The sequence below is a fragment of the Coccidioides posadasii genome, chromosome 2, assembly GCF_018416015.2.
Source record: "Coccidioides posadasii str. Silveira chromosome 2, complete sequence".
Taxonomy (NCBI): Eukaryota; Fungi; Ascomycota; class Eurotiomycetes; order Onygenales; family Onygenaceae; genus Coccidioides; species Coccidioides posadasii.
Genome location: NC_089408.1, coordinates 5,256,269 through 5,275,092, shown reverse-complemented (window position 1 = coordinate 5,275,092; position 18,824 = coordinate 5,256,269). Strand labels below are relative to the sequence as shown.

Below are 18,824 nucleotides of genomic sequence, written 5' to 3'. Positions count from 1 at the left end.
CATCGACTGGATATTTCTCCCCATACACTGCCAGCGCTTTGACTCAGCTGAATGCACGCCCGACGCCCGATCCCGACTTCCCCCTTGTTTCCTTTCACGTCCCAATATCTTCATTTACGAGTCTCTACTTGGAGCTCTATATCGCCTACTTCCTTTCCCACTCTTTGTACCGGACATAAAAAGGGTGGAGGGAGGACTAAGCACTGGATGCACACCCCTCTCACGCACGCACTGACTCTTCCCAATCTCCTTTCGCGCTAGATCGCCGTTTCTCGATGTGTGTGTGTGTGTTTACTCGCCCTGTCTCTTCTCTCTCTCTTCTCTTCTCTTCTCCTTTTTTTTTTTCCTTTTTTCTTTCTTTTCTTTTTCTTTTCCCTTTTTTTTTTTTAATGTTTCAAATGATGTACGAGATACGGGGTATGAGAAAAGAAATTTAATTTAATGCAGGAAAATATTTTCTTTTTTCTTGCTCCTTGATCTAGTTTGAAAAAAAAAGACTAAAAAAGAAAAAAATATTATCTTCTTGCCGCTATCGGCATTTTTGTTTAGCGATAACATCAGCATTTGGTTGCTTTCATTCTTTTCTTGTCTTTTTCCCTTTTTCTCTGGTTTGAGCGTTCCGTTTTACTTGTGTGTATGAATACTTTGGGCTGGATCCTGGGGAGAGACTTGTGAGAAAAAAGGGATAATGGGAAAACAAAAAAAAAAAAAAAAAAGGAAGGGAATATTACCAGTACCAGAATGTTTACTATTCTAGCTTTTGGGTGAAGCATCGGCTGCTAATCATACTTTGCACCATCCAGGCGATGGTAACTAATAATGCGTTGTGATATGGCCGGCTAGGCTAGAAAGCTGTTGGGGAGAACTAAAACCATTGTAGACATTACTTCAATTCTTAGGAAATAATGACTATATCTAGGGTATCAGATTGAAAATACGGGTACTTGGGGGAGGAGGGATTATCGCGCAAATCGACTACAAGTCTCATCTCAAGATCCAAATTTATATACTGTACATGCAATTCGGGTCGGGGAGAGGGAAGCATAAGGGACCTGCTCTGCATTTCTGCGGAATACCAAGGTAGGGGAAAACCGGGGGGGGTAAGGAAGGAGGGGGGTTCATATATCTCTTCCAGAGAAGGGGGACAAAATTCACGATGCAGCCCGGAGGTCAGATTGGGATACTGGCCATCGAAAAAGCAAAACAGAAATCAATCCTGCAAATATTTCCCACCTCTTCAGTCGTGAATGGCAACTATCTACTCCGTATCCATGGACCAATTTGGTTGTGTTTTGAATCCCCAACCGATGTTGTGTCACACCACACGGCTGGAGAGGGTGTGGCGACCATTGACTCAAAGGTCGGGCCCTGTAGAACAAGCATTATTAGAATCAAAGTCGTCGCAAAAGCCGCATCAGATGTCGACTGCCAAAATTTGTTTTTTTTTGTTTCCAGCTGTAAAGTTGACGACATTGTTGGGTTTTGTCGTTGGAGGACTGGGTTTGAGTCTTTGGAGTCACTTTGGCAAAACTAAAAAGCCAAATGAAAAATGGTTAGGAATATCGATGTAAGAAGGATCTCCAAGACATCAACACACACCTCGTGCATCGAAAGTTCAAGGAAGCAGTTCATGAGTGGGTTGATTGCGCCACTCGAACCATTCCTCCTCCTCCTCGTTGACTTACGATTGCGCTGGCCATCACGCAGTCTAGGCATCTATGGATGCCTCCTCCAAAGTCGCTCATCGCGAGTTCCCCCTGCCATCCGATCCGTGCGTGTCTGGCACTCGGTGGGCGACACCATGGTCAGTGCTAGACCCCAGCTTCATCCCCCGCTTCAGTTCATCTATATTGACGCCATCACCACCACATGCCATACGCTTATGCCAGTTGTCCATCATTCCCACGGCCTCCTTCCATCTTGCTTCCATCTTCTCCCAGCCATCCCGCAGACGGGATATCTCGTTATCCCTAATCTCGACTTCCTCGAGAGAAACAAACGACGGATTCGTCAAGAGTGCTCTTAATTGGTCAAGCACGTAGGACATCTCTTGTGAGAGGGTTTCATATGGGGGCATCGGTCCGACTAGCGGGTCCGATTCTGGCTCGAGGGAATCTGGACCCAAAGTGCTATCGTTTGCATCTGCTTCGCTCAAGCCCTGAAGCTCCTTCAAGGTCTTTATGGTGCCTTGCACCAGGCGTATCAAAGCATCGTTTTCGTCGCTCAAGTTTTGACAGAGCTGGGTGAGAAATTCCGTTGTTTCTTCCTTAAGACTATATCCCGGAGTATCCACCCCTTCTCCACCTTCGCTGGACTTCTGCCGAGAAATAGTGGGCTTCGGCGGGGGTATGATGGTAACCGTTGTGACTCCTGGCCCGTCTTTCTTGCCGCGAGTCCGCTCGGTCACGCGAGTCTTCAGCTTCTGTATCTCGAGATCACGCTTTCGGATATCGGTGGTGTATTGGGCTCGTATCTGCTGGATAGTAGACTTCATCCGCTGGACTTGTTCTTTCAACTTTCGTATCGTTCCCTCTGCGTTTCGAAGGTTGGCCTTGAAGACCCGTTCCTGTCCTTCGGTGAGCGCGAGAGAGCGGCCTTGCTCTTGCACCTTGGCCTCTAGACGTTCCTAGCCATCGGCAAATAAACGTTAGCATGAAGCTTGTGAAAGCATGATTCCGAACGTACAATCTCAACAGTTTGTTTCGCTTCTGTATTCCGGAGATTCCGAATCATACTGGCCAGATTCTCGTGTTGTTCGGCTTCTCGCTGAAATGGCGCGTTAGTTCCGGAGGAGAATAGCCGGAGGATAGGTTAAGCGCAAAAAGAAACGCACATCTCTTCTTATTATTAGGTCGTGAATCAGATTAATGACCCGGGTCATGGTACCATCGACGCCATCCGATGCCCTTGTCGGCTCGGCGAAATCGATGGGTTTGCCATTCCTGAGAAGCCCACGGGCAAGCAGTAACTTGTTAAGATAGTCCGAGGCGGTGTCTAAATTGTGCGTTTCCATGCCTCATCGTTCGGTCTGCGACGTTGCCAGATAGAACAGGACGGCCGATTTGAGTTGGGAGTTTCCAACTCTCTTTTTCTCTCTTTGCCCAAACCGGAAGAAAGTAAATATTCGAAAGGGCGAGTTTGAAAGTTGGCCCGTGCCCCTCTCGGGCCGAGATGCATCCGAAACTACCCCACAAAACCGGGCGCTTCCAATCAAACGCGTCGCGTCGCACACTTCGTCACAAAGCTCGCCTCAGAGCTCCCCGGCGGCCGATATCAGCTTAGAGGTTCACGAGCATAGCTTGCCGATAATATCGAGTCCCAACCCCAAAAGACACCCAGTTGGCCTCTCCAGACCGACCAACCCCCCATGCGGGGTTTTGGATTTGACCAATGCCTCCGCAGCAGGGTCCCTCGATGCCGCGGGACGTGAAGGCGCTACAGAGGCATGGCGAGTCACAGTATCGCTGGAAAAACTATAAAAATGCACTCGAGGCTTTCTCAAAGGTTGCATCTCACACCCCACGTGGTTGCAGCTGAGTTCACTGACTAGAGTATTCAAGGCCCTTGCGCTGGGACGAGGAGACTCAGTTGCTTTACTCAATGGGAGAGCTGCCGCACATTGTGCTCTCGGTGACCTGAAAGCTGGTTTGAGAGATGGAAAACAAATGATCCGAATCGACAAGTCCGACCCGCGGGTATTTCCAAGCTCTCTGGCGTAGTACTATCTATTCGTGTCTTATAAGCTCCTAGGGCTACCTTCGAACCGCGAAGATCCTGCAGCTGATGCAAAAATTCGAGGAGGCTCACAAGCTTTATTTCTATTCTCTTCGCATGATAGATGAACACGCTCCTGAACGTAAGGTTCGGTTAACAATACCCTTAGGATCAGCCAGATTATTCCTATCGTCCATCCATGGCTCTAACGGTCGTGTAGCAAATTGAAGCTCTGATGCTGAAGACCAAGAAACGCATTATCCCTCCAAAGCGAGTGGATCCCTTAACCGTTCTAGCTCCCGAACTGGTGTCAATGATATTGGAACATTTAGATTTGCAGTCCACATTGTAATCCTCCCTCCTCCCCCACCCCCCCCCACCACCAAAAACCACAACAGTCAGTGCCATCATTTGCTGTTGGGCTAACTTCCATGCGAAGACGATTCATACAAGTCTCAAAGCTTTGGCTCAAGCTGGGCAGTGGCCTCTCGAGGCAGTGGAAAAATCTCAACCTTACCGTCGCCAAAAGACCGGTCAGTCTCTCCGCAGTGCGAGCCTTTGTGTGCAGAACCAACGGCGGCGTGAAAGAAGCAAGCCTTGCCCGCATAAATCCCACCGTCATACCAAAGGTCCTTGAGCTCTTGTCTCGCTGCCCGGACCTAAACTACCTTAAAGTGACTGCGGAGCAAAAGATCGACTCTCTCCCTGTCGTCAATTTGAAAAATCTCAAAACCTTGATCGTGCTCAAATGCACGCTTCCAAGGGACAAATTTTGGGATATAATGTCGTCTTGCCCGCGCCTCGAGCGAGTGGAAGCATTCGTCGACGTATCCTCCGACACTCCTGACTCTCTGCCGCAACTTTCAAATTTGCGTTGTTTGAGGATCCTTTTCAGCCACCCTCCGGGATACCTCGTCACAGGAAACATTCTTTTTCAGCATGTAAGTTATGTTCTTGCTACTAATTACCGTACGACCTCGGGCTAATTCTGGTTCTAAAGCCCGAACTTAAAGAAGTGATGCCAAATCTTGAAGAGCTCCATTTCGAAGGAGCCCCTTCCTCTCCTTGGGCGCAAGCTATCTCTCTATCAGATTATTCCAGCCTGAAGAAATTCACGTACATGAGGATATATTTGCATGGACTTCTTGTCTTGCCAGTCACGCTGGAGTACTTGCGTCTCGAACATTGCACATTCGCCCCTCCACTGCAGGGGAACCCAGTTGGTCAATTTTCCCGTCTGAAGAGCGCCATATTCCAGTTCTGCTATCCCCTGAGTCCTGACATGCTAGAGTCCCTCCTAGTCAACAACGAGAGGACTCTAACTCACCTAACCATCTCATGGTGTTCGGACCTTGCGCAAGAGCACCTAGAACCTTTGATCACCAGAGGCCTCTTCAGGTCAATCACCCATCTGGATATTTCAGGAGTCATAGGCGTCAACGACGCCATCACACCATTAATCATCAACAACATGCCCAACTTGAAAGTCCTTAATCTCTCAGCAACCAGAATCTCCGGGCTTACCATCAAGCAACTCGTCGACGCAGAGACGCCGAAAATTGAGAAAATAGTCGTCGACACTGTGAGCAGGGATGCGATACAGTATGGCCTCAGTCGAAATATACAGGTTTCACAACTGCCGTAGTGAAGGAGAATACAACACTATATCCCTCGAATATATATGACTATATGTGCAGGGGAACGCTGTATGGCTTGCATGTTAAATCCAGCCGATCTTAAGCACCTCAAACCCGACTCTTCCACCGTCGCTTTCCCCCCACGCCGAAAAGATATCCCGAGCTGAGCTCACATGAGTGTTTTCTAGGCCCCCCTGGTGTGCTTCCTAGGACGAGTTCACCTTGTGGGAAGAATACGAAGATAACATACCCGACAACTCTGACCAACATGTTTTAATGTCGAGACACGTGCTGGATGTGAGTAAAGATTTTTGCGGACTCAGCCCAGAAGCGATACACCCCACTCTGAACTTCCTCTCGCATAACTTTTTCCGCGTGAGGGGAGGGAACTGGCGGCGTTTAGGCTCCCGCATCTCGGAGTGAAGCTTTTAACCCTTGGTGGAACAGTTTAAAACGATAGCCAGCCATACCAGGCTTAAGAGGACGGGAAAAGCATCTGAAAAAAACAAAAAGGACCATAAGGATGCCCAACTATATTTCGACTCGTTAAAACAGCTAGGATCTAGCTAACACAGACAAATGAAATTCGTGACACGCCCTGTTCAGCGCTCAAAACTTCCCTTCGTGGTCAAGTCGCGGAAACAAGAAACGCAGCGCTTCAACGCAGCAGAAGGCGAAAAAAAAAAAGAAATCATCACAATCTTTTTTCTTTCGCAGCAGAAATCCACCATATTGACTTTTCGCTCGGGGGGTCTGCTGATCCTCCTGCTAAATGTAGACAAAAGAAATGAAGAAAACTGAAGAACGCTGCATCGTCCCGCCCTCGTATATACGTACATACCGTATGTAGCGGCGTCGGCGGTCTTTATTTATCTAGACGCCACGTTCAGCGCACCACCTTTCGACCTCCTTCGCCAGCTTGATCCTTTGGTCGCGCACGGTCTCCATCACCTCCTGTACCTGATCTCTATAGTGCTTCGTAGACCCCAGGTCTGCTTCACCGTTGGCGGCAGAGGACGAAGCACCGTTGGATCCAGCTTCTTTACTGATCATAGGAGCAACGTATTCGTCGTATGTGGAGATCATGAGGTCCATAACGGCAGATAGTTGGTTGGGAAGCCACTACGGTAGGGTAGTCAGATTTCTGAAGTGTCTGGGAAAGGGGTGCTTCTTGGGGTAACCCAAAAAAAAAAAAGGGTATTGTTTTAAAACATACCGTGACGATGGGACTTCCTCCAGTTGCTGTTGGGTGAGGAGTCCGCTTGATAATATATTCTCTGGCGAAGAGCCAATGTCGCCATCTGAAGCTGCGAACGTGATCGAGAGTCTTCAGGTACAAGAGAACGGTCTCCGGGTCTTGGATGGAGAACTCGCGGACACCGAGCTGCTTTGATCGAAGGCGAACATGGGTTAGGAACTCACGGTGTGGAAGTGGACGATAGGCCCGGAATTCATGAAGAATCTTTGTCAGTGGGGTATCGGGCATGGGGATTTCAAGGAGGTGGTCCAAGAGGGGAATCTATTCGGAAGGAGTTAGGTCAGGCTTGAAGTATCGTTTGTTTGGGGTTGGGGGAAGCCGTACGATGCTGTCATTGGCACCACTCTCTCCACGGAAGTACAGGGGCTTGTTATCATTGATTCCCTCGTACACCACGCCGTTGGGGAACATGGACTGAGAGGTGATTCCGAAGATAAAGACACGGAAGGCAAGATACTCAGTCGGCTTAGAGTTCTTCCACATGTCTACAGATGTGGTCAGCTGACAGTAGCGTTTACGCTTTGTTATCCCAGGTTTAATAGAAACGTTACCTTCCATGCACTCTTCGATCTTGGTCATGGCGGTGAGGATCTGTCTGTAAGCATCGTTGATCTCTTTGCGATCCTTGACGGTGTCAAGGGAGTTGAGGATGCGAACAGCTCCGCTGATCAAGGCGTAGGACTCCTTGACCATGTAGATGTGGGTTAGGATGAACCCGGCTTCGGAGCTCTTAGGGTCCAGGCCACGCTCAAAGGCGCGGACAAGTCGCAAGTTGGAGTACTCATGGCCCTTGGACGGATCATCAAGAGTGTAGTTGTAGAGAGAGTATGCCGCAGCATAGGACAAGAAAGGGGGTATGTCCAAACTACAACATGATGTTAGTACATACATACATTGATTGACACTTAACATTACACGTCAAGGGAACAGTTCGGCATATGGGGGGAATGATGAAGAAGCAACATACAGCTCGGCACATCGATACATGGGACCGGCAACGGAGTGTGGAAGGCGGTCCCTTCCTAGACCATAGCCGCTGTCAGGATCTGTCTTCCAGGTCTGCCAGCAAGGCTCGAGTAGGTAGGAGGAGGCCAGGAAGGAATAGTCCCGGAAGACGGCAGTGATGGTGAACAGATCCGGCTTGCCATCGTCGGTGACGAGCTTGTCAACCTCGTCGGTGAGGTCGGGAAGCTCCTTGAGGACGGCTGGACCCAGCTCGAAGTTGGCAAGGAGACCTGGGGTGCCATCGGCCTTCTCGACCGGGAGCCGAGCAAGGAGGGATGTTAAGGGGTCGAAGACCTCTGGCAGGGTGGTTGGAGGAATGATCAGAGGCATGAAGCCAGTGGAGGTGGTGATGGTGAATGGATCCAGCGAGCGAGGCAAGGTGGCCGGATCATCCAGGACGTGAGGGAACTTGTCCATGGTGGTAGCGGAAGAACGATCCTCGAGGGTCGGCATGACGGTTTAATATTGGGGACGGCAAAATAAAAAGAAAGAAAGAAAGAAACAGAGGTGTATATGCAAGTTTTAAGGTTGTTGGAGGGGGAAGAGTGTTGAGTTTGCGTCTATATCAGAATGGCAAAAAGAGAGAGATGCTTTTATGCCTTCAAAAGCGATCAAAGGCGTGGGGGGTAAAGATCAGCTCGGGAAGCTTGGGCTCAAGTTTCCGTGAAAATCGCTGCCTTGCTGAGAGAGAAAACGCCAGGAGGAGAGGCTAATTCTGGGGGAAAGATGGAGGATTATATACCTTCATGAGGCCGGAATTGATACCGGCCTCAGAAGCCACTATTACGAAAGACATACAAAACAGCATGTGGAACGGGCAAAGGCACCTCTCTCCGCGCCATCCGAGCCTCCAGGGCATGCAGCTTTCGATATCCGCCATCAGCATCGGGAGGAAGATATCGGGGCAGTACAGCGCGCAGACAGGATGGACACAGCGTCTCCAGGGGCAAATCTGATATCCAGATCGTGAGGTCGGTCAGATGAGATCCCGTGACTGGGAGGAAGGTACATACGCAAAGTGTTCCTGGTCACTGGAGCACCGCTGCACCACGGCGACAGAGTGGAAATACTGCCAGGAAACGGCGTCGCGCAAAGAGCGCTGGTCGGACGCCCACTCGGATGCTCTCCAGCGTCGCCCTCTCGTGGTCTCCGCGCCCACCGATTCGACCAGACGCTCTCAGGATGCAAAGGGGCTCGAGGACTGGCGATGTACCACCACCGCCAGCAGCAGCGCGAGGCGGTACAACAAGGTTATTGCCAAGCACAAAGCTAAGCAAACCACTCTGAGCGCTGATTGGCCTGGCCGGAATTGAGCCGGCCTCCGACGATACCCGCCGATTCCCCACCCTTTCCCGGCCCGCCCGCCAATCAGCGCCTAGCAAGCCCCGACAGGGCAAATCACCGAACCTCCCGGCGACCAACCAGACCGCGCGTATATCGGTTATGGGCCGGCTGTTTCAGCGCGTACGGCGGAGAAGGATTGTACTGTGCGTCATGTACGTATGTACTCCGTATATCTGCCCTTCAAGGTAATTGTACGGAGTAACTATGTATGTATGGAGAAAGGTACTTCGTAAACTAATCAATCAATCAACGAGTCGGTATCTGTAATACTCATCCATTCTGATACATACTACATCATCGGTACATTTAGTTGATCCTGCCCGCTACTTCGAGTGTTTCCATTCCCTCAAACCAAAACGCAGGAGAAAGAAAAAAACAAAACCAAAAAAAAAAAAAAAAAAAGGAAAAAAAAAAAAAAAGAAAAGGAAAAAAAGAAGAAAAGGAAAAAAAGAAGAAAAGAAAAGATACCCTCAGAGACTTGTGAAGATAACCCCCAGCACCAGCCAGAGCAGAGACAGCACCCAGAACGGCAGTGGTGCCAATGCTGTGCCGATGGACGAAGGATCGACCGCCCCATCCTCCACGAAGACGTCCAGACAGACCGTTTCATTCGACGGCCCGCCGGCCCTGGCACAGCGGTCGTTGAACTCGACATCCTGCCCGCTGTCGCTGGCCGTGGTGTTGTGGTATACGATCACGTACTTCACCCTCATGTAGACGTTTGTCGTGCTCGGCGCTCCGCTCCAGATGCCCCCGTCCGCCCACAGGTTCAGCAGCGCCCGCCCTCCAACGTCCGGTATTCTTATATTGTTTGCGTGCATCAGGCTACCGTTGTGGTAGAATCTCAACTCCTCTTTGCTCCAGTCGAATCGATGCCGTTGGAACCAATTCGCCGGGTCGTTTCCTTCGACGGGGACAATGGCCGTCGCATTCCTGATAACGTCCCCGTCCTCGTCGATCGCCGGGTGGGTTGTGTAGTGGACCAGAAGTCGGTCGGATTTGATCTCCCTCGTCAGAACCTCGATGTCTATCTCGTTTTGATCGTCCTGGACACAACCCCCGCAAGGGGCGCAATGGTCAGGTCAGCCCTTACGGTTGCATCCTAAAGAACTTTGAAATTACCGACATGGTACCAGAAGAACGCGCCAACGCTTCCGCCCTCCGCTCCTTCAATCTTGACCTCTGTCCTAAAGCTCCCGTGCAGCAGATCGCCCGACTGACCTGCAACAGATGCGACGCTGACGTTGCGACCCGCCAGGATGCCTTCCTTGGGATACCCGACCTGCCGAAGAACCATGTGTCCGTTTTCCAGATACACGTTCTCCTGTTCGTTGAGGACGGGCAGCGGAGTGGCCCAGTTGATCGACGGCATGTTCCATCTCTGAATAGCCCAGTTACGTCTAAACTCCGGATTCGAGGCGAGCTTCTTGCCTGGTGAATACTGGGTGAAATTGCTGTATATGATGTGGGTGAAGTACTGGCTGGTGTCGTTCATCCGAAAGCCGCATTCACACGCTGCGTTGGCGACGATGGCGAAGAAGAAGAGAACGGGCAGCAGAACGCGATTGCAGAGCTGAAGGGTCGCTGGATCCGCCAATGCACCCATCATCGTCATTAGAGAGCGAGATCCCGATTTCCTCCGGCCAGATACTACCGCATGGAAGGTAAGCCGATACAAATCGCGCTTCTGTTTCTTTTTTTATTATTATTATTATTATTATTATTATTTTATTTTTTTTTAATTGCAGTTTGTTTTGCATGGATTTCTGCACAGCCAGGTGAGGAGAAAGTAGACGTGTTAAGTTTCTTCGGGATTTAAAGACCACAGTTTGAAAGGAAGAAAGAGAATAAAAAAGAAAAGGGTATACTGGATGTCGGTATATCTGGATAACCTGCTGAGGATATTCAGTTTGACTGCTATTGGAAGCACATGAGGAAAAGGCGCTCTGCCTCTCCCAGGAACCCAGCGCGAGGCATTTCACCGGGGCAGATCATCGTCCAAAAAGCTCCAACTCGCGGAGCTGGCAACGCTTTGGAAAGAACAACCATTCCGGCGCAGAACAGGGCCTGGGATGCGTGGGAAGGGACGAGGCTGTCTTCAACAACTGCTTGCTGCCATGGAGAGCGCGAATTGCCCGGGCGAGCAAAAGTTGGAAGTGCCAGTGTGCTAATGCAATCCAGCGACAGATACTTAGTTACCATCTGGAAGGACTGTCTCCTGAGTGCGTATGGTGGTCAAGTAGCTATGTACTATATAAATCATGGTTAAGCGACCCGGAGGTCTAGTTCTGCCTGAAAAAATATAAGGCCAGACCTAGTGGGACGGCAAAGGGAACATGGTGTGTATGAGAGCTGACAAGGTGCGGAATCCATGAGGTTGGTTGGAGGAGCATCGCGAAACTATAAAAGGGCGTTGGACGGAGATCGCCTGGTCGGTTCCGAGTGGCCTGTCTGGCTCACGCGGGAGTTTCTTCCTCAGCTGGGCGGTCACCTGCTCGATGAAAAGGACTTGGAAATGGATGCAAAATCTGCGTCTGAGTGCAGCTCCGCGGGTTGGTTGATGGGAACATTGGCCTCCTGTCTGTGCTTAGTTACGTTATACGGTTAACTAGTTAACTAGTTAGTTGGCTGTTGATGATTCAACGGCCAAGTTTCGGCAGCCGGGCAGTTGATTGACGTGATAAGTTGGTTCTGCTCACTGCTCAAGAGACCGTTTCGTCTCATCAACAAACATAGCATACGTATCCTGGCTGGTTCCATGTAGTGGAAAAGCGCTTCTTGGAAGTGTCTCGTCACCGTCCAACCGTGGCTGATTTGGTGTTTGCCCCGGATGATGCGGTTGGTGAGATCGACTGGGGGGAAAAAACAAAACGACCAAAGCCCTTCCCCCTCCCAGTTGGTTGGTTGGCTGGCTGTTAGTAAACTACTCCGTACTTGGTGCCAGGCGATCACTTAAATAAGCTCCTCGAATGTCATGGCGAGAGGCTGCACTTCCACCAACGTGACCTCTTTCTCTCAGACCTCGCCCTCTAGATAATATCTACAGAATCTTTTAAAACTTAAGGATCCTCTGTCTTCACTATGCTGTGTTCCTTTATTTAGGTACTTCTAGACCTTGTGAGCTTGAAATCGCTGCCTCGCATCTCTCCAAACAGCCCGAGCCACCTGTTCCCTCCCCCTCCCCTCCGGTATTAGCGATCATATTTTTTTTTTTTTTTTCCGTCGCTTTATTTGGTCAATAGGATTGTCTGGAATCGCCTCCCCGGTCCGTGAATGCCTATGGTCCTCTGCGTTTACTGTCGTTGCATGGATCGTCTCTCCGACTCTACCGTGGCCGAAGAATGACCAACGTCCCTCACTCCCCCTCAGGCTCCGGCAGAGCACCCAACACAGCTTCTTTCTCTTCGGGACCCAACATAATATCCTACCCTCGAAGATCGTCGTACGCCTCTGTCGTCTCGGGAGCCGCATCCACACACCCTCCGGCTTGGTCTGGCGCCCCCGCGAGTCTGGGAACAGCCACCCCGAGCAGTTCATACCCCCCTCAGTACAACCGGCTACACAGGCAGGCGGGTTACAGTTTCGATGAAGAAATGCAGATGAACGGTGGAGCAAGTTCTGGGAACAATAGCTGGCGGAGGGCCGCCGGCCTGCCGGACCACTCGCGGCAGTTTGCAAAGGCCCTGGCATACGGGAGCGGAGGAGCAGTAGGAGGAGGAGGAGTAGTAGGGGGAGCAGGAGCAGGAGGGCCGATCTTCATGCAGCAGACAAATCAGTTCTTCACGCCGTCGTATCTGAAGAGCTCGAAGTATATCGCTCAGTTGGCGGCGGCTAATAAGTCTAAAGCAACGGGGCACAAGGAGTCCTCTTCCGCACAGTCGTCGAATGCACCCTCCCTCTCTACGAGCTCGAGCAATGCCAATCTACACCGGATGGCGCCGTCTCATCGGGGAATGACGTATGATATCATTGAACATAACGCTTCGAGCGACGAGGATACATTGTCGCCTTTACCTTCGAGGTGGAACGAGTTGGACAAATATAGCGGTTTGGATTTAATGGGTGATGGGCTGGAGGTCCGATACATGGGCCAAGCGAACAAACAAGAGCTTGAAGCGGCTGCCGTTCGGGCCAATCATCCTATGCCGCCCCAGTGTGGGATTTACTACTACGAGGTTACTATAATAGCGAAATCAGCAGATGGGTATGTCCTTGTTGTTGTTGTTGTTGTTGTTATGCCTCTTTCTTACATTTTGCTGGCTGCGAATGTGGTTGCTGACCTGTGACTGGGTCCCCGATAGGATGATCGGTATGGGGTTCTCGAACAATAAGGCATCTCTGGAGAGACTTCCAGGTTGGGAGCAGGAATCGTGGGCTTATCATGGAGACGATGGAAAGACCTTTTTTGGCGACAATCAAGGACAAGGAAAGCCGTATGGGCCTACCTTTGGAGTGGAAGACACCATCGGCTGCGGTGTTAATTTTGCGACGGGGACCGCGTTTTTCACAAAAAATGGAATGTTCCTTGGTAAGTTGGTGGAATGTTCAAAGCTTGCTGCTCTCATCTTATGCATGTGGCTAAATTCAGCGTCCAGGCAATGCATTCCGTGACTTGAAGCTCGGCAAAGTGTTTCCGTCCATTGGGATGAAGAAGTATCCTGGATGCCATGTCAAAACGAATTTTGGGCAATTCCCTTTTGTGTTTGATATTGATGGAATGATGGCTGTAAGTTAATTCTGGGTTGCAACCCAAGATTGTACGAAACTAACGCGGACTATTTCTTGCGCTATTCTTTTAGCAAGAGAGACGCAACATCCAAATGGATATACGGTCTACGAATGTTTCACACCTACATCCACCGTTAACCGAGTCAGTGCTGCTTCAAGAACTTGTCGCACAGTTTTTGGCCCATGACGGCTATGTGGAAACTGCTCGGGCATTTGCCGAAGAGGTCAGAGAGGAAACGAAAGCATTGCAAAACGGCCGCGTTACGCCATTGAAAGATTATACCGTTGAAGACGATGCCGATGCGGTTAACAGACAACGTACGCTATGTCATCTCTTCCCTGTTTTGTTCCCAGACCACTGACTTCCCCCGCAGAGATACGCACGGCTATACTTGACGGAGACATCGACAAGGCATTGGAGTTGACAAAAACTTACTATGACACCGTATTAGAAAACAATCCTCAGATATATTTCCGGTTAAGATGCAGAAAATTCCTGGAGATAGTGCGTAGTTATTCCGAACCGGAGACCTCGCAGCCGGGCAAGCGAGTCAAATCGACCAAGGAGCCGGCAGGCGACAATTCCGGAGATATTTTCACACACGATATGGAACTGGACCATCAGATGCAAGACGTTCAGGACCCCGAGGAAATGGACACCGAGCCGGCGGCGAAAGATTTGTACCGTGCGAAAGAAGCACTTGAGTACGGGCAGCAGTTAAAAGCAGATTACATGAACGATGACAAGAAGCAATATGAGAAGACGCTGAATGATATATTTTCCTTGGTTGCATATTCGGACCCGAAGACGTCGCCTCATGGACACCTACTAGACCCCAGTGGGCGGGTTGTGGTCGCAGAGGAGCTTAATTCTGCGATTCTAGGTATGTAACCTCTCTTTGCTACGTTTTTCTCCCTTCTTCCTTCCTCTTTTTTTTATCCCCCCTTTTTTGGTTTATATCTAGCTCTTTACTAAAAAAATTTCCTTTCTCGCAATAGTGTCCCTGGGCAAATCCTCTTCCGCGGCCCTGGAGCGGCTCTATCAGCAGACCGAGGCGCTCATCAACGAAATAAGCGAGGACGGCGGCGTAGGAGCGTTTATCAATGTTCGAAATGACTATTTAACAGGATAAATTTGGGACCACTCAAAGGGTAACTAGTATGCAAAGTATTTGGAATGGGAGGCGGGGAGGAAAGGGGTTTGGGAGTCAACCAGGCATATTTATTTTTCCTATTTTTCCTTAAATAACAGCATGGCTTTATTTTCTTTTCTTTTCTTCTCTTTTAATTATGGCTGTTGTTACCGTTTTCCTTTTTCATGGTATCGATCAAGTTGTATCTGATCCTCCTCCCCTTCATGGTTTTGCGGCCTTTCTTTCTTTCTTTCTTTCTTTCTTTCTTTTTTTTTTTTTGTCCCCCTTTCTTTTTTAACCTGATGTGAACCCTGCGGCCGGGGAGAATGAGGAGGAGGATAGTGGTTTATCAAGGTTATTCGAGGCAGAGCATATAACTAGACTGCATACCTTACTCCCTAACCTAACCCGACCTAAGTTAAGTTAAAGCATGAGATTGCAGTTGAAACTTGTGAGAAATGCCTTGTTCTTCTACCTTGGCTACGATAGACGGTTGCTTGGGTTGTTCTTGTTGTCCTGATGGTTAATCAGGCGTAGGAGCGTCAAGAATAAGCAAGCCAGGCAGGCAAGGGGCAAGGTATGGCCTTCGGCTCTAGGGAGGGGGGAGAGGTTGTTGTTATAGACGTGTGAGATGAGTGTAATAGAGAGGACAAAAAAAAAGGGGGACTTGATTTTCTAAAGATAAGGACATATTAGTCCAATATTCCATGTAGTCAATATCTCTCGCTCATGAAGGAGGTCCTTCGATCTGCCAGGTCTTTTTAAAACACCCCGAAATACACTGCGCTTTTGTGGAGAGACGGTGTGTACCTTTCAATATGTACGAAACCCCATTCCGATCAAGCGTAGAGTGATATTAGAATAAGGATTTTACATTTCTTATAGTAAAAATGACAAAAAGAGGAAAAAGCAAAAAAAAAAAAAAAAAAAAAAAAAAAAAAGGTGAAAAAAAGGGTGGGGTGAACAAAGAAAAGCCCTTATTATGAAGGAAAGTTATTATTCTTTTTTTTGTCTCTCTCCCAGTGTTCTAAAAGGGGGTTGCGCAACATGCCGACGACATAAAAAGAGAGAAGACAGACGACTGTAACATGAAAAACGCCGATAGTATGAGTACATGCTTAAAACAAAGTATTTTATACACAGGGAAGTTGAATTGGAAGAAAAGAGAAGGGGAAAAATAAAACATGGTATCATTTTGAAATAAAAGAGAGCCAACAGCTCTGTTAAAAAAAAAAAAAAAAAAAAAAAAAAAAAAAAAAAAGGGGAAAGTTGGAAAAGATATTAGATATCAAGCCGCAGCCGCCACCGGAGCGGGAGAGCTTTCGGCGTTGCCCGGAAATGAAGGAGTGGCTGTTTCTCCAGCGTTGCTTCTTTCACTTGCAACGGCACTGGAGGCGATGTTGTCCTTGTTGTTCGCGTTTGTATCGTCGACTGGCGTCGCGGCGGCTGTGTTTGCGTCGGTCATGGTGACGTCTGCAGGTTTTGGCCTGGGAGGAGCACGCCAGCTTCGGACCTGCCAGGCGGTGCCTGTGAAGCTCTTGAGCTGGAAAGCTTTGCGTTCCCACCTACGGCAGGGCTTGCCAGTTCGGTCGAGGGCGCGAAGTCCGGCGTTGATAGCTCCCTGGTTGGCTTTGGGGCCGAGTTTGTGGGTTCCGGTCGTGGTGGGACCGGTGCTTCGTCCGTTGCTGTCTACAGTGCCGTCGTCCCTGTTGCCGGGTGTTAGTCTACCTGAATAAGATAAGACGAGAGACATAAGAGACAAAAAGGGAGAAAATCAAGGTAGGAGACGGGGGAAGAAGAAAAAAATTTTTTTTTTTTTTTTTTTTATAGAGAAGAGCTGAGGAGACTTACAATCTGGCCTTCTTCTTCGGACCTGGTCGAGCTCTGGGCTTTGGACCAGCATCGCTTCCAGCTGCTCTCTTGGTGCCGGTCTTGGAAGGAGTGCCTGGTTTCTTCTTGGAGGACTCAGCTGTGGCAGCGGCTTCAGCGACCGGTGGGCTCGATCGAGGCTCGGAGGCATTATCGACAGAGGCAGCAGAGGGACCGACGGGTGTTGGGGAGGAGGTGGGAGACGACGACGAGGCCTTGGACTTCGCTTCCTGGTCATCACCAGGGGTGGCGACGCCGGGAAATCGATTGAGCAGGGAGGAGGTGAGCTTGAGGACGATGGTCTTCGTCTTCTTGTTCATCTTGGTCGATCGACCAGCGGTCGACGAGGGAGTCGAGGCTGGGGATGGCATGGTTTTGTCTGCTTGGTTTGTAAAAACACCGTACCGCAGCTGGGAGGGAAGATTTTAAAATGGCGAGGAGATGGACTGGTTGGTGGAATGGACCTTTTTGGGTGACGCTGTGAGGTGCAGGCTCTCCTTTTGAAAGATGGGAGTGGTTGATTGTGGGAAAGTAAAATTAGTGGAAGCAGGTAAAACGCGTCAAGGTATTAACTCGGATCGCACAGGAGAGCGACACAGGCGGGCGGTCGGAGCAGGGAGGACGATGGGCATGGAGGATGGAGGATGGTGGTGGTGGTGGTGGTGGTGATGGAGGAGGAGGTGGTGGTGGTGGGCAGGATTGTGGGCGGAGAAAAGGTTTGTGGCAGGTGGAAGGTTGGTCAAACGAGGGCTGGGTTTCATTGTTGGTGGTTTGGTGTTGCTGTTGTCATCGTGGACGGTGGAAGGGAACAAGAATAACCGCATCGCCTGGTCACCACCACCGTTCAGTCGTAGTTTCGAACGAAGAAACGCGGTCTCTGCGGGCGCTACGGCGGGCGGCAGGTACCTCTCCTGCTGACTAACCCCGTTACTAGCGCCGTACCGCTGCCCACCCTCCCACGCTAGCCGTAGTCGGTTAGTGTGCCCGGCGCCAGTCACGCATCGCTCGCGGCCAAGCGCAGCGGCTGGCCAACCAGCAGCCGTGATCCCGCTTAGCGCCAGCCCAGTACCCGCCGATCAGGGGCTTTTCGCTGGCTCGCCCTTTGACCCCATTTCACCAGCCTTACCATACTGTACACACACCACGGTAACTTACATAGAGTCACGTGGAATAAGCTGACTAATCTGCCAAGCCTAACTATAACTAACTTAGTTACTTGTGCTTTTTGTCTCTCTCGTTCTTCTTCGTTCTCTTCTCTCAACACGATAAGTTGGTTCCATGCGGAGTACTCTGTACATGCTCTGGCTTCGGTGTCATGGAGAAGAAGGTTTACCCGTTTTAGCGAGATTTGACGTATCATAACCGCTTTGCTCCATGACACCATCTGCCCTCGTTTTGCTCATACGCTGGTTGCCAGGTTTTTCGATTTCCTTTCAATTTTTTTTTTTTTTTTTCCCCTTCTCTCTTGATTTTTTTTATCCGGTGGTTGCATCATTCCCCGTTTAGCCGGGTGGCGGACTGTCGACTTGGATGAGTCGACATCCTGCTCTTCCGAAAAATGCCTTTCTTTTTTTTTTCTTTTTCGCTACGGAAGACTGCCTGGGACCGAGACTCTCTGTCTCGCGTGACCCAATAGAAAAATTCATTTTTTTGGGGGACCCAAAACCAGTTGATACCCCCGCTTGTCTCTTGATTTCGAAGCTGCCTGGCTCTCTTACAGTGCTTCCCAGAATTGGCTTCCATACCGAACACTACAAAATTATTTTCAAACCCCAAATACCAAGACAATCTACCAATGGCTACAGCGGAATTGCATCTATTTTTAAGAATTGAATGATATGGTATAACCCAAACAATAAGTAAAATGGTATCAAAAAATACAGGCATCCTGTGCCTTCCTGGTCTCGGGTGGAAAATAACATATATTAACTGAAGCTCTCTTTAAGCTATCAGATTCATAATATTTTCTCTGTCTCATTGTTGAAACTGTACCACACAAGAAAGAGTAAGATGCCAGCACATTCTTCTGCAGTACTGGTAGACAATCATCATGAGTGAAAAGTAGATAAAATCTTGAACAACAAAGTACACTACTGCAAGAGACATTATCTAGTGAAGTGGAAAGGATTCTCTATT

At 49.5% G+C, this 18,824-nt stretch overlaps 7 protein-coding genes across 8 annotated transcripts; 3 read left to right on the top strand and 4 right to left on the bottom strand.

Moving 5' to 3' along the window:
• Window positions 1–917: 917 nt before the first annotated feature.
• D8B26_004145 (uncharacterized protein) lies at window positions 918–3,013 on the bottom strand (the record flags this gene model as incomplete). Its single annotated transcript, XM_003067850.2, has 4 exons — window positions 918–1,530; window positions 1,600–2,626; window positions 2,686–2,766; window positions 2,834–3,013. The coding sequence occupies 3 exons, from the start codon at window positions 3,011–3,013 to the stop codon at window positions 1,742–1,744; spliced, it is 1,146 nt and encodes a 381-aa protein (XP_003067896.1). The 3' UTR covers window positions 918–1,530; window positions 1,600–1,741.
• A 377-nt stretch (window positions 3,014–3,390) lies between these two features.
• Window positions 3,391–5,359, top strand: D8B26_004144 (uncharacterized protein; the record flags this gene model as incomplete). Its single annotated transcript, XM_066124387.1, has 6 exons — window positions 3,391–3,504; window positions 3,561–3,695; window positions 3,751–3,861; window positions 3,935–4,062; window positions 4,154–4,655; window positions 4,715–5,359. 6 exons carry the CDS (start codon window positions 3,391–3,393, stop codon window positions 5,357–5,359), a joined length of 1,635 nt encoding a protein of 544 aa, XP_065980468.1.
• D8B26_004143 (uncharacterized protein) lies at window positions 5,156–8,834 on the bottom strand. 2 transcript variants are annotated; one of them, XM_003067852.2, is made up of 5 exons: window positions 7,577–8,834; window positions 7,161–7,474; window positions 6,934–7,094; window positions 6,568–6,870; window positions 5,156–6,473 (listed from the first exon to the last, which is right to left on the bottom strand). In XM_003067852.2, the coding sequence occupies exons 1-5, from the start codon at window positions 8,065–8,067 to the stop codon at window positions 6,225–6,227; spliced, it is 1,518 nt and encodes a 505-aa protein (XP_003067898.1). In that variant the 5' UTR covers window positions 8,068–8,834; the 3' UTR covers window positions 5,156–6,224. The 2 variants fall into 2 exon arrangements, with proteins under 2 accessions (XP_003067898.1, XP_065980467.1); XM_066124386.1 differs by having other exon boundaries at window positions 5,156–6,870.
• On the top strand, window positions 8,210–8,927 carry D8B26_004142 (uncharacterized protein; the record flags this gene model as incomplete). Its single annotated transcript, XM_066124385.1, has 2 exons — window positions 8,210–8,240; window positions 8,578–8,927. 2 exons carry the CDS (start codon window positions 8,210–8,212, stop codon window positions 8,925–8,927), a joined length of 381 nt encoding a protein of 126 aa, XP_065980466.1.
• A 284-nt stretch (window positions 8,928–9,211) lies between these two features.
• On the bottom strand, window positions 9,212–11,186 carry D8B26_004141 (uncharacterized protein). The gene is made up of 2 exons (XM_066124384.1): window positions 10,085–11,186; window positions 9,212–10,004 (listed from the first exon to the last, which is right to left on the bottom strand). The coding sequence occupies exons 1-2, from the start codon at window positions 10,571–10,573 to the stop codon at window positions 9,429–9,431; spliced, it is 1,065 nt and encodes a 354-aa protein (XP_065980465.1). The 5' UTR covers window positions 10,574–11,186; the 3' UTR covers window positions 9,212–9,428.
• Window positions 11,187–12,041: 855 nt separating this feature from the next.
• On the top strand, window positions 12,042–15,236 carry D8B26_004140 (uncharacterized protein). Its single transcript, XM_003067853.2, has 6 exons — window positions 12,042–13,162; window positions 13,260–13,486; window positions 13,554–13,684; window positions 13,758–14,004; window positions 14,061–14,570; window positions 14,686–15,236. The coding sequence occupies exons 1-6, from the start codon at window positions 12,300–12,302 to the stop codon at window positions 14,817–14,819; spliced, it is 2,112 nt and encodes a 703-aa protein (XP_003067899.2). The 5' UTR covers window positions 12,042–12,299; the 3' UTR covers window positions 14,820–15,236.
• Window positions 15,237–15,722: 486 nt separating this feature from the next.
• D8B26_004139 (uncharacterized protein) lies at window positions 15,723–17,342 on the bottom strand. The gene is made up of 2 exons (XM_003067854.2): window positions 16,671–17,342; window positions 15,723–16,525 (listed from the first exon to the last, which is right to left on the bottom strand). Exons 1-2 carry the CDS (start codon window positions 17,057–17,059, stop codon window positions 16,108–16,110), a joined length of 807 nt encoding a protein of 268 aa, XP_003067900.2. The 5' UTR covers window positions 17,060–17,342; the 3' UTR covers window positions 15,723–16,107.
• Between the last annotated feature and the right edge of the window lie 1,482 nt (window positions 17,343–18,824).

Bases quoted from the DNA above. Each gene is read 5' to 3' on its own strand.
- D8B26_004143 (XM_003067852.2), bottom strand. From the start codon at position 8,067: ATGCCGACCCTCGAGGATCGTTCTTCCGCTACCACCATGGACAAGTTC. The intron at 7,475-7,576 runs GTATGTTGCTTC...ATCATGTTGTAG, and splicing joins ATGTATCGATGTGCCGAGCT to TTTGGACATACCCCCTTTCT. The intron at 6,474-6,567 runs GTATGTTTTAAA...ACCCTACCGTAG, and splicing joins GAGGAAGTCCCATCGTCACG to TGGCTTCCCAACCAACTATC.
- D8B26_004141 (XM_066124384.1), bottom strand. From the start codon at position 10,573: ATGACGATGATGGGTGCATTGGCGGATCCAGCGACCCTTCAGCTCTGC. The intron at 10,005-10,084 runs GTCGGTAATTTC...GGTTGTGTCCAG, and splicing joins GCGCGTTCTTCTGGTACCAT to GACGATCAAAACGAGATAGA.
- D8B26_004140 (XM_003067853.2), top strand. From the start codon at position 12,300: ATGACCAACGTCCCTCACTCCCCCTCAGGCTCCGGCAGAGCACCCAAC. The intron at 13,487-13,553 runs GTAAGTTGGTGG...TTCAGCGTCCAG, and splicing joins AAAAAATGGAATGTTCCTTG to GCAATGCATTCCGTGACTTG. The intron at 13,685-13,757 runs GTAAGTTAATTC...CTATTCTTTTAG, and splicing joins ATATTGATGGAATGATGGCT to CAAGAGAGACGCAACATCCA.
- D8B26_004139 (XM_003067854.2), bottom strand. From the start codon at position 17,059: ATGCCATCCCCAGCCTCGACTCCCTCGTCGACCGCTGGTCGATCGACC. The intron at 16,526-16,670 runs GTAAGTCTCCTC...ACCCGGCAACAG, and splicing joins CCGAAGAAGAAGGCCAGATT to GGACGACGGCACTGTAGACA.